This window comes from Chinchilla lanigera, unplaced genomic scaffold, assembly GCF_000276665.1.
Source record: "Chinchilla lanigera isolate Chin_1 unplaced genomic scaffold, ChiLan1.0 scaffold00038, whole genome shotgun sequence".
NCBI lineage: Eukaryota > Metazoa > Chordata > Mammalia > Rodentia > Chinchillidae > Chinchilla > Chinchilla lanigera.
This window is the reverse complement of record NW_004955439.1, coordinates 7,912,668-7,928,214: the sequence shown is the minus strand read 5'-3', so window position 1 is coordinate 7,928,214 and position 15,547 is coordinate 7,912,668. Positions and strand designations below refer to the sequence as shown.

At 34.9% G+C, this 15,547-nt stretch overlaps 1 protein-coding gene across 3 annotated transcripts in view; it reads left to right on the top strand.

Annotated features, from left to right (window-relative positions):
• Positions 1-4,397: 4,397 nt before the first annotated feature.
• Positions 4,398-15,547, top strand: part of Oprm1 (opioid receptor, mu 1) — a 53,255-nt gene continuing 42,105 nt past the window's right edge. For all 3 annotated transcript variants that reach the window (XM_005390563.2, XM_013517372.1, XM_005390562.2), the window contains exon 1: positions 4,398-4,687. In XM_005390563.2, the coding sequence (XP_005390620.1) occupies positions 4,398-4,687 (290 nt within the window). The remainder of the gene's footprint in view (positions 4,688-15,547) is intronic.

Here is a 15,547-nt window from a genome sequence, read left to right as displayed (position 1 = left end):
GAAGGAAGGAAGGAAGGAAGGAAGGAAGGAAGGAAGGAAGGAAGGAAGGGAGGAAGGGAGGAAGGAAGGAAGAAGCTGTGGTATGGACATATAACCACTCCCCGAAATTATCGTGAACTGGAAACATGTACTAATAAAACAAAAATTAAAAAGATCTGATGAATAGAAAATATTCAGCCATCTCAAAGAAGAATATGAAGAAGAAGGAGGAGGAGGAGGAGGAGGAGACGAAAAGAAGAGGATGAGGAAGAAGAACAAATGTAGACTGGATCCATCAACATCCATCTTATTTGGTCAAAATTCAGATTAAAAACAATTTGAGGCTGCTTTGGAAGAGATGTGGAAGTGGTGAGCTATGAGTGCTAAATTCTACATCCGAGAAGCATGTAAAGGAAGGAAAAATTACAATAAACAAAAAGACTTGCGTATAGCTAGTTAAGATAGTTATAATTTCTATTGGTTTATTAAAAGGAACAGTTAATGTGTAATTGTTTGAACAATCTTACCTGCCTGTATCTGGTTATCTGAGTAGCCACTTTGAAGATAATGATATGTAATATAACAACCACTGTTACTTTCCTATTACCTTGTTTTGAAATTCTCTATCATTTTTAATGATTTTATGTTGTTTTGTTTGTGTTTTTGTTATTTTTTTGTTCTTTTCTCTTTAAAATAAAAAATTGGCAAAGTTATAGAATAATAAAAAATATTGTGAAGCAAAATAGTAAAAATTATTTTTAAAGTGCTATAAATAAAGATTAAAATGCTAATAGGCTTACCATTGTGAAACTTCATAGCATCCTTGGGAATAAGGGGCACACTTTAAAATGGCAAGGAATAAGTGAAGCTGTGTTAATACACAGAAAAGATTAAAAGTAGAGCTTGGGTTACAGATTAAAATATAAATGAAGTACCATATTTTAAGTAAAATGGCGCATGTATAATGGCTTGAAAGCAGAGGTAAAACCAGGTACCTCCAGTTCCAGCACTCTGAGAACCTGAGGCAGGAGGATCACAAGTTCAAGACCATCCTGAGCAATGTAAAAATTTAGGGAGGTTCTGAGACTCTAATGTCAAGTAAAATAAGTCAGACAGAGAAAGTGAAATGCTGCATAGATTTTCTTATATGGGAATCAAAAGTAAAAATAAATATTTAAAATTAGCAAAGGATGGTATGAAAGAATCAGACTTTTTAAAGATAAGGAAAGCTAAAAGGATTTTCTAGGTAAAGGGACTGAAAATGGCCCAGATACATTATTTACATTTATCAACTTGCCCAAAGAAACATACATATTATGTATTGTAAACATGCACTCATAAAAAACTTACTCAAATGTGAACTACTGTATTTGTCAGAAGTAGATATATAGCACATATTTCTAGAAAAAATTTCTTTAAAAAATATTTGAAGAAAATTGGAAATATTTATTACAAATAATATTTAAAATTATTAATTGTAAAATAATATTTACAAACAATATTAATAAGTTCTTTTAATGAAATTTTGGATGCTCCTTCTTGATGAAGTTCAAACAACTCTGTTTCATGTTTAGTATTTGTGTCTCTATTCCTCATTAATAGCTGTTAATCATGTGTTCCATTAACAGCCACTCTCAAAAACATCAACCAAGCTATTAAAATAAGTGTAGGAAAATGGCAATTATATGAATAACTAAGATCACTATATTTTGAAATTTATGAATGTGAAGTGACTTTTGCCCTTTCTTGAGAGTCAGCTATGTAATTACAAGTACATCACTTTGAAACATTTTTATGAAAAATGTTTTATGGTACAGATTTGATTCTAATGCTAAATCTAGACTGACAAATAATGCATTATTCTTGCTACAAATAGAAAAATTGGTCTAAATAAGAAACATCAATAAAAGGGCAAATATTCCCATTATACAAATAATACACTTAGACTCAAGGAAGTTAAAATTTACATGGTTAGAAACAAGGTTGTGTCAAAAAATGAAACTTAAAATGGTAATAAAGTGACTCATTTACAGCCTACCTGTTTTTAATGGGAGATCTGAGCTTTCACAATAGGTGTTAGTATATATGCAATTATGGAGAAAGCTAAAAAATAACAGAAGCTAGAATATGAGGTCCTTTTATACACATATTGAATTGTATTCATTTGTTATTTCTACATAGATCTTTTCTGAATTTCTCAAGTCTCTCATATCACATTTCAAAGAGAAATTACATTTGTTCTGCATATTTTTCAAGGTACATATTGAGTGGATAGGCAACACTAATACCAAGATAGATACATTAATACAATTTAAGGGCTGACATGCTGAAATGTCCAGAAAATTTTACTTTCAAAATAGAGAGATAATGATTATCCTCAGTAAAATGTCAGAAAGAAGGACAAATGGAAAATATTAATCTCAGCTGAGAATATATGGTCAAAGCATAAAATTCAAGTTCCCGGTAAGAGAACTACCATTCAGTGAAATAAAGTAATATTTTCATACTACCTGTTTCATACAGCTAAGAAATTACAAATCTATATCACAAAATGATTTGGTTCCAAGGCCTATTTATCTTTAACACACTCTAAGTGCAGATCTGTTCTGCATGTCTTCAAGGGACTGAGTGAATGGCAAAAAGATTTCAGCTCAATGGCAAGCAAACAGATATATTAGTTCACAGGAGACTATATTTGAAGATGCTTTTATTAGTCTCTAGGAAATGTCTGAAACATTTTTGCTGAAATTACACCCTTCAATTTAAAGAGAATAAAAATAAGAATGAACATTGGCAAAATAACCTATGAATGACAGTTTACCTATGTGTTCTCAAGACAAATTTCTAAAGATAATAGTAGAATAGAGTGTACTCTCTAAGCTTCGCTTTCCCTGTTCCCCAAGAATACAGTTGACTTTCCACATCAAATTGGCAATGTTTTTAAAATATTTATTATTAAAAAATAAAGACATTCACAAACTTACACATGCAAAGGAATGAGCACTACTTCAGAATTAATATTAACTATATGAAACATGTTGTACTTACAAATTTGTTTCTAAAACAGTATTTGTAAACTTGGAAATTAGACATAAAGTTTTTAAGTGTATCAGTGCTCTGAAAGGACCACTTCAGGTAGAGTCAGCCAAGAATTCTGTACACTCTTCAGCAGCTTACCATGCTAATAAATGTTTGCAAGATGATGCCCACCACTTTGCACACCACTTGTAATTGTAGAGGCCAAAGGTAACTTGTATGAATCTGATGATGTCTCAATAAATTTAGTATTAAAATATTTACACAAGTTTTTCTTTTCCAGAATTATGTATACAGCATTAGTGAACTCTGTACATGTAGTTCGTCTTGGAATTTATACAATAAAAAACAGATTAAATTGGTGCAACTTTTGTTTGATTTTAGCAGCCTTCTTCTCAAAAGCATGTGTCTATCTAAGAAGTCTGAAGATAAAAAGAATAAATAATTTCAACCAGGTCTATAGGACTTAAGATACAGAAGTTCAATGTTATCGTTTGTTGGTTTTACTGGATGTCAAAATCTAATTTCTGCCATCAGTTCTGGTGCTCTTCCTAAAACAAGATCAGATGAAAATAGACCTTTTACTGCGATAGAAAGTGGAGAAAGGAATAAAAGGGACAGAATTCCTTCACAAAGTTTGTTTCTTTGCTTTTCCAGAAAAAGCATTACTCTTCTTCCAGATAGATTGTAACTTAGAGAACTTGGAAAACACCTCCCCGGCTCTCTGTCATAGGGAGAACTGAGGGAAAGAAAGCTACCAAAGAAAGGCCCCGTGCCTTCAAGTAATTGCGGTTGGCAATCGAAATGGAAGAACGTTTGAGGTTTAAGATTGTTAGGGTTGCATCAGGACAATGTCTTTCTTGACAGATTACAAAGAAAACAGTGCTGGAAAAATGAGGTGTTGTCCGCCCCCTTTGTGATGCTTTACTGCTTCCCAAGAAACTGTCTGTGTTTGTCCCCACTCCCTTCCGCGTTTGGTTCTCACTCACCCCCGCCCCGCCGACAGATTGTTGCACAGAAGAGTGTGAGTGAGGAGATGGACTCCTTGAATTGCTTTGCGCAAAATCCACCCTCTCTCCTCCCTCCCCTCCAGCCTCTCCATCCCGCGCAGCCCTGTCTCCTCCCCTCCCAGCAGCGTGGGGTTGGAAGTGCGCCTCTGTGAGCTACTAGGGTGGGAGGGGGCTACAAGCCGAGGATACTGCCAGATGCTCAGCTCACGCTTCTGCCGGACGCTCCTCTCTGGTTCCGCCAGTCTTGATCTCTGAAAGAAATAGCTGGAGCTGTGGCCGTGGAGAGCGGAAGCGGCTGAGGCTTGTGGAACCCGAAAAGTCCCGATCCTCTCAGTTACCGCACGTTGTGGTGCCCAGCAGGCCGTCAGCACCATGGACAGCGGTGCAGTGCCCCGGAACGCCAGCAACTGCACTGATCCCTTTGCGCAATCCAGTTGCTCCGCAGCACCTAGCCCTGGTTCCTGGACCAACTTATCCCACTTAGATGGCAATCAGTCCGACCCGTGCAGTCCGAACCGCACCGAGCTGGGCGGGAGCAACAGCCTGTGCCCTCCGACCGGCAGCCCCTCAATGATCACGGCTATCACCATCATGGCCATCTACTCCATCGTTTGCGTGGTGGGGCTCTTTGGAAACTTCCTGGTCATGTATGTGATCGTCAGGTAAGGACAGACGGCGCCAGAGTTCAGCGGCTAAACAGAGTGACAAAGGGCCACCATGCCGAAAAGTGGGAGGAAGGAGGGTGAGAGGGAGATAACCGGGGCAAACGGGGTGATAGTGGGAAGATTGCTGTTTGTGTCTGAAAAACTACTTTTTCGTTTTCTCCTCCTTTGATAAAGAAAGAATCCAAAATTCCAAATGCAAGTAAGTTTCTTCAGGAAAAGCCATAGAGGTCTAGAAGGGAGGGGGAGCTGTATCTTAGAGCTGTCCCTTACACAGAGTCAAGAAAGCTCTTGGTATCCTGCTGCAGAGTCCTACATTTTGTCTCTGCATGAGCTGTGGAAGCAATAAGTTGTGGACGGAGCGGATAGCTATTTTTCCCTAACTGAGGGTCCAAGTCTTCTCTCTGGAGAGATGAGCCTTGTAACTTTGCCCCACATGCTGCTTTAGGCTGTACCGCAGCCCCACCTCTTCTCTTCCCTTCACAGAGCAGTCTCTACGCCACTCCTCCTTCATCCCTAGGCCACACTCACCAGAGAGAGTTTTCCTGGCATCTTTCTTGGTGGTGTTCCTTTGCTGTAGCAAACATGTTCCCTGTGTCTCCAGAGCTGCTGGACAGACATTGGTAGCTGCAGATTTGGGGGTCACATACTGCATCTGGGGAAGATATAGTGTTTCAGGGCTGTTACTGTGTTGTAATGCCTTCAAAAGTTGGAATCAAGTAGGAGAAACTAAAAGCATCATAATTTTGTATTAGACGCTATTATATAGAAAGTTGTATCGGTTACTGTGGGAGGGGAGAAGGGAGAGAGAGACAGAGAGACAGAGACAGACAGAGATGGACAGAAACAGAGGGAGAGAGAGAGAGACTTTATCTATGAAAATTGCTTCAGAGTATTTGGTCCACTTTCTGTTTACTCAGATGTCCCAGATGTATTTGGCCAAGAGTGTGCAAGCTCTCAATTCTGCAATTGAAATTAATTGCCTGAAGTCGATGGGTATATTCGAATACTATATGTGAATGTGTAGTGCTATGTATTCACTTTTATTAAAGTAGGTAAATACTGTAGTTCTTTGAAATGGCTCCTAATTTGGGTTTTTCTTCTCAATAGGATTATATGTACATTATGAACGTGGCATTTTCATATTGAGTTACAATATTTGCTTCGTCTCTTCAGCAAATATCGCAGTTTTTGATATAGCCTTTGAATAATTTCACAATCAGTCTCCCTATTATGCTTTTATTAGCAAAGTGCTGCAAATTGCTCATAATCGCTTCTTGTTGCTTTTACGTCTGGTTTCTTTAATTAATGATTGTTAAAGAGTAAAGTTAATTTCTCTGATCTTTCGGTGAAGAGTAGGATCAGAAGAGTCTCTGAGAAAAGAGCGCCATCTATTGTGAGGAAGGGTAACAACAGAGGGAAAAACAGGAAGGAAATCAATGGAAGAATTGATATTTGGGAACATTCACTTTCTGTAATGCAATATAAACATTCATTTCACAGATAAAGATCAAATCTCATTCTGTATCTACGATAATAAAAAGCATAATTAAGAGGACTGCCCTATAAAGGAAAAATATATGTCTCATCTTTCCGGAAAGAAAAAAAATGTACAGAATCACAAACTGATAGAACTAGAAGAGACTAGACATTATCTATATTGGATGAGCGAGATGAGTCACAGAAAATATAAATTGTCTAAGAACAGACAGTTCACTAGTTCAGTGTGACTGAATCTCTCTTATTTTTTGTTCATTAAAGTGGTAAATCATGAATAAGTTGATTCAACTACAAGACTGACAATGTGGGTTTAGTTTGCAGTAATAATGTGGGAATCAAAAGTACCCTAAAATTTATATATGGTATCCTGCGTTTTAAAAGCATGTCATAGAAAAATCCAAAGCCTCTAGAACTCCTTCTTTCTGAAATTATTTTTATTCCTTTTATTACTTCTCTTTAGCATTTTGCTTCCTCATTTCTCTCCACTTCTATTTCTATTTTTGTATAAAGAGAGAGCCAATACAGCAGGAACCAGCAGAGAAATGGTAACCTGGTCTTGTCCCAGGGTTTAAGAGGCTATTGGTTGGGTAAGTTTGTTTTAAAGGCCTTATCTCCCACCCATTGTTCACTTGAAGCATGGTGACACCACATCTCACTGAGAACATGATGTGCTTTTTTGTCTGTACAGAAAATTCTGACAAAGTGCAGTACTATTTGAAAGGTCAGCAAAACATCCACTCATGCAAGTCAGTTGTTTAGTTCCAAGGTCAGAGAACCACTAGGAATGTGATTGTGAAAGAGAAAAATAGAAAGTTCAGGGACAGGTGAAATGATGGGGGAAGTAGCTGAGGATTGTACAAACCATGTCTGTTTAGCTGGGGGTATATAACTGGCTGTCTCCAAGCTGGAATGATTTACCTGCAAAATATTCAGCTCAAGAATGTTATTGCCCTGCTAAGCAGATGGCATAAGGCTGACTATTAAATGATGGGAGAGCTATTCTTACTTTTTGGTGTTATTTAAAACTCAGCAAATACATTGAATGGCCAAGAAATTACAGTTTTCTGGACAGATGAATGTAGTATTTATTAGAATGTCTTAGTAGACTGAAGAAATAATGATGCTCAGATGATTATGGCAACAACAAAATTAACTGGGACCACAGATGCCATTTTTACTGCTTCTTTGCTCTTTGCCTGTTAACATCACAGCATACCCTCATCAACACTGTTAAATAATACAGCCTAATTGAGATTCAACACAGGGCTCATCTAAAGAATATGAGGAAGGAAAAGAGATACTGTCACCATGATGTAAAGACTTAAAATCCAAATACTGAACAATGGAAATGTTATAAGCATCCATCTCCAGAAAATATTTTGGTTATAAAGGAAAAAATGTTTTCAGAATAACAATATTATAAAAATCACCACAAAGATTTGGGAAAATATAACTATAAACATATTGCAAAAGGTAGTGATTATTTAAAAATGGGATGACAACATATTATTGTCTATTCTTAAAGAATAAAAACCAAAATAATCCAAAAAGCTTTGATGTCTCACTAACTAAAAATATTTGGCCAATCATAGAATGAATCATAACTGTAAGAACTAATAGAATACAAAATGTGTTTGTCTTATGAGATTTCTTTTGTTCCCCAAAATTTATTTACATAGCTAATAATATTTTATGTGCAGAAACTGTTGGAAAGCGGGGGGCTTGAAACTTTTAGATTCCTGTTTGCTGTGGAAAGAACTATTGTAGCATAGCTCCAGTCAAGAGTGCCACAGGAGGTCTGGGTATGCTTCAAAGGAAGAGCACATGTGTAGATTTTGTAAGGGCCTAGGTCTGGAAGAAAAGAATGCTCAAATGATGTATATTTATTTTTAAGGTGATTTTTAACATGATTGAATTTTCAGTGTGACTAAATCCCAGAAAAGAATACTAAAGATATGTATAATGCTGTTGCTATTTTTCTATCCTAAAACATATTTATGATTTTAGTAAAAGTTTTAAGTTTATATTTGCTCCATATTCTAAATATTTTTCTCAGGTTTAAATTATAAAATAATCAGTTATGAATGATTGGGACAGAAATGTAAGATTTGGACTCGATTAAGCTTTATACAGATCAGAACATAGGAATTATAATCTAAAGATTATATCCATATATAAATATGTGTCTATATATATTTACAGATAAATGTATATTTGAGTTCATTTAAAAATATAGACATGCTGCTGAATATGGCCTCTAGTAATGTTAATAAAATAAAAAGATAATATGTTATTTATAAAAGTAATATAAAAGAGATTCACTTTCATGTTTTAAAGCCAAAAATCTTAATTAGAGATGGATTTTAAAGGAAAAAAATCCTAAATAATATTTTGTCCTTAGCATAATGATTTACATTATAATATACCAACTTAATTCCATATACTTTATTTAGCAATGGACACCTTCTGGCATCGATCACACTTTCCCAAGAAGATGCTAGTGCTGTAGGAAACACCTCTTTTTATGAATCTCCTGAAAACATTGATCAGCTTTTATTTTTCTGGGCTGGAAGCTGTGACTGTCATCTGCATGGAATTATTACTGAGTTTTCTAAATACTGCTCTTTCTCTTTTTTTCCTTGAAAAAATGGACTAACATATTTTACGAATGTTTCCAAATAAATGAAAGTCTAATTGTATGATAATGTCCCTCTATCAAAAATTAGTTGTTTTTGGAGCTGATGAGATAGCTCAGTGGTAAACGCACAAGCGCCTGAGTTACATCACTGGCCCAAAAAATTACATATAATTTTAATAATTTACATATATACTTACTATTCATATTTTCATATGTGTACATGTACATACTGTACACAAATGAATATATCTGAAAGAGTTGAAATCTTTTCTCTGTTTCCATTTCCCTCCCTCCTTTGATACCAGCATTATCATGAGTTTGATGGTAATTATTTATAAACATATTTTAAAATTTTTACTCTATATGTGCACATCCACAAAATGTCTTTTTTTCCATGTTCTTATAATTTCTTACAATTAATATCCCAGTACGTGTTAAAGTTAATAAACACAACCACTATTTACCACAGGTTGTTCCAGTTCCATCGGGGCAGTGATAGAAACTAGATGTCAAACAACACAAACCTAAAGACAAACAAATGAGCAAACATTCTGGTTACTCTTCGCTCAAAACTCTTATCTGATCTAAGAAAAAAATGGCTTACAAAGGTTTAATTGGTTAAGCTTTGTAGACGTTGTAGAGTTGGTTCTCTTTTTACTTCAATCATGTGTTCACTTGGTAAAAATTGGTGCCTAGTGCGTTTTTTCAGGGATAACAGAATGCCATAACTGGCTGGCACAGATTTTGCTCGCAGATTTTTCACACATGGTGAGGTCCTGCACCCTGCACCAGATAGCTATCATCTCAATGTGACTTTATAAGGCAAAAACAGTAAAAGATCTTCCAGGATCTCTTTTATAAAGTACTATTCTTAAGCATGAGAGCTCTACTCTTACAACCTTATTACCTCCCAAAGCAATTACTTCCACATACAATTACTTGGGGATTTAGTTTTAACGTGTGTATTTTGAGGGGACATATTCTGTCCAGAATACCAATTGTCCTAACGTGATTACAATAGTAGCCTTTCATATATACTAAGAAATACTGGTATAGTTTAATGTTTGAATAAATTAAACCAACAATATCCATTCCAATAAATTTCATGCTTATCTTTTCTGCAGTGTTTTTCCTCTCTGTGTTAACCCTATTATATCTTTTCTTCTTTTCTATCAAAACTCTTATTCCTCAAGTTCCAATATAACTCCATTCCTCCAGTAGCTTTCTTGTGCTTAGGGACACTAACCAGCACTTTTATGTTATGCAAAAGTAGAGAGAATGCATTTGAAACAGTGAAATCACAGTGAAAAGATAGGAAATTAAAAGCTTGGCAAAAAATACACTGCAGAAGGGGACTCCTTCACAGTATGCACTGGAAGCAGAAGACAGAGCATCACCTGGTTTGGCTTCACCTGGGAACATTCACAGAGAACATTTCAAAAATTTTAGGGCTCTCAATCAAAACATTTGAATGAATGCAAAATTCCTTAAGTATTATTTTGAAATTACAAATAATTTCAGCCAAGTATCAGATTCGCAGACCTCATTATAAGAGGATTGAATGTATAGACAACAATAAACAAGGAAATATTTCTCTGTATCCAAGGAGGAGTGGTCTCAAAACCCCTGTGAATACTAAAATTCTCAAATGTTCAAATTCTCTAATTGAAATGGTATTGTTTTTGCACATAATGTACATATGTCCTCCTGTATGTATTAAATCATCTCTAGATTACTTAGTATATATTCAATATAATATAAATGCCATGTATTGGTTATGCCACATTATTTAGGGAATAATAGCAAGAAAAAGTTTGTATATCTTCTGTACAGATATAATTTTTAATTATTGTTTTATAAGTTTATTTTCAAATTGCTAATTGCTAGTACACAAATATTTAATTAATTTTTTGAAAGTCTTTACTGGTACATTTTATATGTACATAACTTCATACTCACCATAGGGAATTTGTACTTGTACATGCTATATCTTAGTTCTTCTTTTTTTCCCATTCCCCTAACCTCACTTCAAACCCTCTTTCCATACTTATTTACAAAAGTTTCCTTTCCATTTTTTCCTTCTTTTCTTTTTTTCTTTTCCCTTCCTTCCTTTCCCTCTACCCCCTGCCTACTTCCTCTTCCCACTTGAGGATTTCTTCCTACTTCATAATATCTAGCATACACTTTGGTCCTTATTTATACTTTCAATTTCTCACACCAGAGAAACAATGTGATATTTACACATGTATGTTCCATTTGTTTTACTTACAAGTATGGTCTAGAGGTGCATCCATATAGCTAGAAATGTCTCAAGTTTATCCTTCTTTATGGCTAAGTAGTATTTTTAAAAAGCCACATCTTTTTGTCCATGCATCAGTTGATGGAGCATTTGGGCTGTTTTCAAGATTTACCTATTACAAACAGTGCTGCTATAAACACAGGTAAGTATATATCACTGCAATCCTGATCAAAATACCAATAGCATACCACACAGAGCTATAGAACACAATCCTAAAATTTATTTGGAACCAGAAGAGACCTAGAATAGCAAAAACAATTCAGGGCAACAAAGGCAAGGCAGGAGGCACCACAATCCCTAATTTCAAATTAAACTACAAAGATACTGTAATAAAAACAAGTATTACTGTTTAAAAAAATACCTGAGAATCAGTGGAACAGATTAGAAGGTGCAGAAACAACTCCAGACACACTCAACTGCCTTACCTGTGACAAAGTGTCCAAACATGTTCACTAGAAGTCTCTTTAATAAATGATCTGGGAAAAACTGGTTTTACACTTGCTGGAGGCTAAAACTAGACCTAAGTCTCTCACCATGCACTAAACTAAAATAAAAATGAATCAAAGATCTAAATATTAAAACAGAAAAACTAAGTCTACTGAGAGAGAGAATAGTTAAAACTCTTGAAAACATAGGTGTAGGCAAAGATTTTATGAACAAACCTTAACTATACAGGAAAGAGTAAACAATGAGGGCCTCATCTTACTGAAAAGCTTTTGACTATCGAAATAAATCCTCACAAGAGTGAAGAGGCAACACACAGAGTGGGAAAAAACTTTTTGCCAGTTGTTCCTCAGGCAAAGGACTAATATCTGAAATATATAAAGAACTTAAAAAAATCATATCCCCCAAATTCAAAGACCAAATCCAAAAATGGGCATCTGAAATGAATAGACACTTCTCAGATTAAGAAGTAGAAATGGCAAATAAATATATGAAAAAATGTTCAACATTACTGGTCACTTAAGAGATGCAAATTAAAATAAAGCTAAGACTCCATCTCACACCAGAAAGAATTGCTATTATCAAGAAGTCAACAAATAACAAATGCAGGTGGGACTGTGGGGAAAAATGAACCCTTCTCCAGTGTTGAAGTGTAGACTAGTGCAACCACTGAGAAAGCAGTGTGGAGATTCCTCAAAAAACTAAAACTACAAGTTCCATTTGATGCAGCTATTCCCCTTCTTAGTATATTCTTGCAAGAATTAAAAACATAATACCACAGTGGAATAGACAGGTGTAATTTTCCAAACAGTTTTGGTCCACAGTTTGATACACAGACATAGAACCCTTGGAAGTGGAGGTCTTTATTTTAAAGACACAGCTAAAGAAAATCAAGAAGCAATGTTTCATATTAAATATAGCCATAAGTTCATATATAAAGATAAGACTTACATTTTTCTAGTCATTTATTATAATTAGATAAAATAGTTTGAAAAAAAAATGAATTCCCATATAATTCACTCATCAGTTTGTCACCAAACATACCTAAGCATACCACACAAATTTAGAAAATGTAGAGGACATATTTTATTTTACATGTTGAAATCAATTTCTCAAAATAAGTTGTTTTCCTTATATTTCTAAAGATAGTTTAAATAAAATTGTGATTATGTAATGTTAGCATATGAATATCTGGATTATACTGTACTTACAATTACAGATTCAGTTTAGTTTTCTTAAGTCTTATTCTTTTATTATCAGTAAAGTTCTAAAATATACAGAGTAAAATTTTCCCTAATAAATAATAGCTTTACTATAGTTGCACAATCACGATCACTTGACACTTACATTTAGTGAATTTTGAAACAATTTTAAAGCAACAAAATCTTTATTCTGGTTTTTAGTAATATACTAACAAGGGTTTTACCTACAACTAATGGCCCAGGTCAATCTGGAATACTAAAACCTATTTTATACCAAAAACACTTTTATTAGTTTAAGTAAAGTTTGGATTTAAATTTTTCCAAGATTCTTGCCGCATTTTACTACTGTGTGACGTACATGTGCCTCATATCCATTACGTGAAGAGTGGTCAGTTTTCTCCATCTTTCCTACAAAAGGTTAGACTGCAAATACTTTAGATTTTTGAAACCGGATGATCTCTGTGAAAACAGCTCAAGCTTGGCATTGTAGCTCAGAGGTAGCCATGGTTAACATGTAAATAAGTGGACACAATTATTTTCCAGTGAAAATGTATAGGCCCAGAAGTTTGAATTCCCACACAATTTGCACGTCTCAAAGTATTTTCTTTGTATTCTTTTTTTAGCCATTTAAGGATGTAAAAGCATTCATAAGCCATGGGAAGAAATGATGAACTAGGTTTGACTCACACATTCTCATTTCTCAAATGCTGGTACAAAGCATACTAAATAAAATTTATAATATTGCACCAGTCATGAAATAAGAATATACTGCCTTCTTTAATTTCAAATTGCAAGTTTAATGGATAGAGACAAAGAATTTTGCCAAAACAATCATGTAACACCCTGAAGTATATTTTAGCCTCAGAAAATAACCATAAATATGATGTTAACAGAAACCAGTACAGCTGCCACAGACTGATAAAGTTATCATTTTCCTGAAACTAATATTGAATTATGATTCTAATTATGATTCAATCACACAGGATTTTTCCCTGTATGTCTCCAAGCCCCTACTTAGAACCCAAACTCTATTTTTCCACTTGATCAGTAATGCTCATTACCACTCTTAGAAAATACTGTTAAAAGAGTATTTATGAAGAGCTTTTCTCTTTCAATATGCTTTATGGTTATCTTGATTCAGTATAATTTCCTAGGCTTTCTCACAATATTTTCTTCTTCAATCATTTGCAAGCTTTTAGAAGAAAAAATGGACTGTCATGTTAGGCTTCATATCAACTTGTTAGCAAATATGAGATGTCCTCAAAGCCAGCTATGTCTGCATACCAGTCATGCTGCTCCCATCACATGTACCTGGGTGGTGAATAGTGAGTGACAACCACATTTTGCTTGATCTCTTTTTTAAATGCCATTTCAAACTCAAAAGTTCATTGCTCATGAGGTTGTATTTTCTTTCCTTTCTGACTTACATAACTTGCTCAGGTTTTAAACATTTGTCTTCTGTAGTCCTTAAAGTTTGCTTTGAAAAATGTCTACCTCGGATTAGAAGATACAGACACAACTGCAAGCACATTCAGCCACCTTATCTTTAAGGGGCCAAACATGTTCACTGAAAGAAAGGTAGCCTCTTTAATCAATGATGCTAGGAAAACTGGCTTTCACATGCCAAAGACTAAAACTGGACCCATGTCAATCACCATGCACTAAATTAAAGTCAAAATGGACAAAGAGCTAAATATTAAAACAGAAAAACTGAACCTACTGGAAGAGAAAGTAGGTAGAAATGCTGAAGATATAGGGGTAGGCAGAAAGTTCATAAACAAAAACCAAACTGCAATGGAAATACTCCAAAGAATCAACAACTGCAATCTCATCTTATTAAAAAGCTTTTGCACATCAAAAGAAATCACCCACAAGGTGAAAAGGCAACCCACAGAGTGGGAAAATATTTTATCCAATTGTCCCTCAGACAAAGGGCTTCTATTTAGCATATATAAAGAATTGAAGGAAAATAGAGCCCCCCCCAAATTTAAAGAACCAATTTAAAAATGGGGATCTGAGATGAACACACTCTTCTCAGATGAAGATATACAGACAGCAAATAAATATATGAAAAAATGTTCAACAACATTGGTCATTCAAGAGATGCAAATTAAAACAACACTGAGATTCCATCTCACCCCAGAAAGAATGGCCATCATCAAGCAATCAACTAATAACAAATGCTGGTGGAGTTGTGAGGAAAAAGGAAACCTTCTCCACTGCTGGTGGGAGTGTAAAACGGTGCAACTACTGTGGAAATCAGTGTGGAGATTCTTCAAAAAATTAACATTGGAGGTCACATTTGACCTAGCTATTCCCCTTCTGGGTATCTTCCCAGAAGAATTAAAATCATCATACCACAGTGATATATGTGCACCAATGTTTATAGCAGCACAATTTGTCATAGTTAAACCTCAGAAACAGCCAAGTGCCACCAACAAAGGAATGGATAAAAAAATGTGGTATTTTTATACAATGGGGTACTACTTAGTTATAAAGAAGAATAAACTTGAGACTTTTATAGGTAAATGGATGCAACTTGAGACCATAATCATAAGTTAAATAAATCAGTCTCATATGTGTAAATATCATGTTGTCTCCCTAGTGTAAGAAGCTGAAAGAGTAAATAAGATGCTGTTGTTGTTATTTTGTTATTTTTCTATTCTCTTTAAAATTAAAAAAATGAAATGTACAATAGACTTTGGAAAATGAGAAGAAATTGTTCAAAAGGAAAGAGAAACTGGGATAGAGGAAAGGAGAAAAACAAGGGAAAAGGA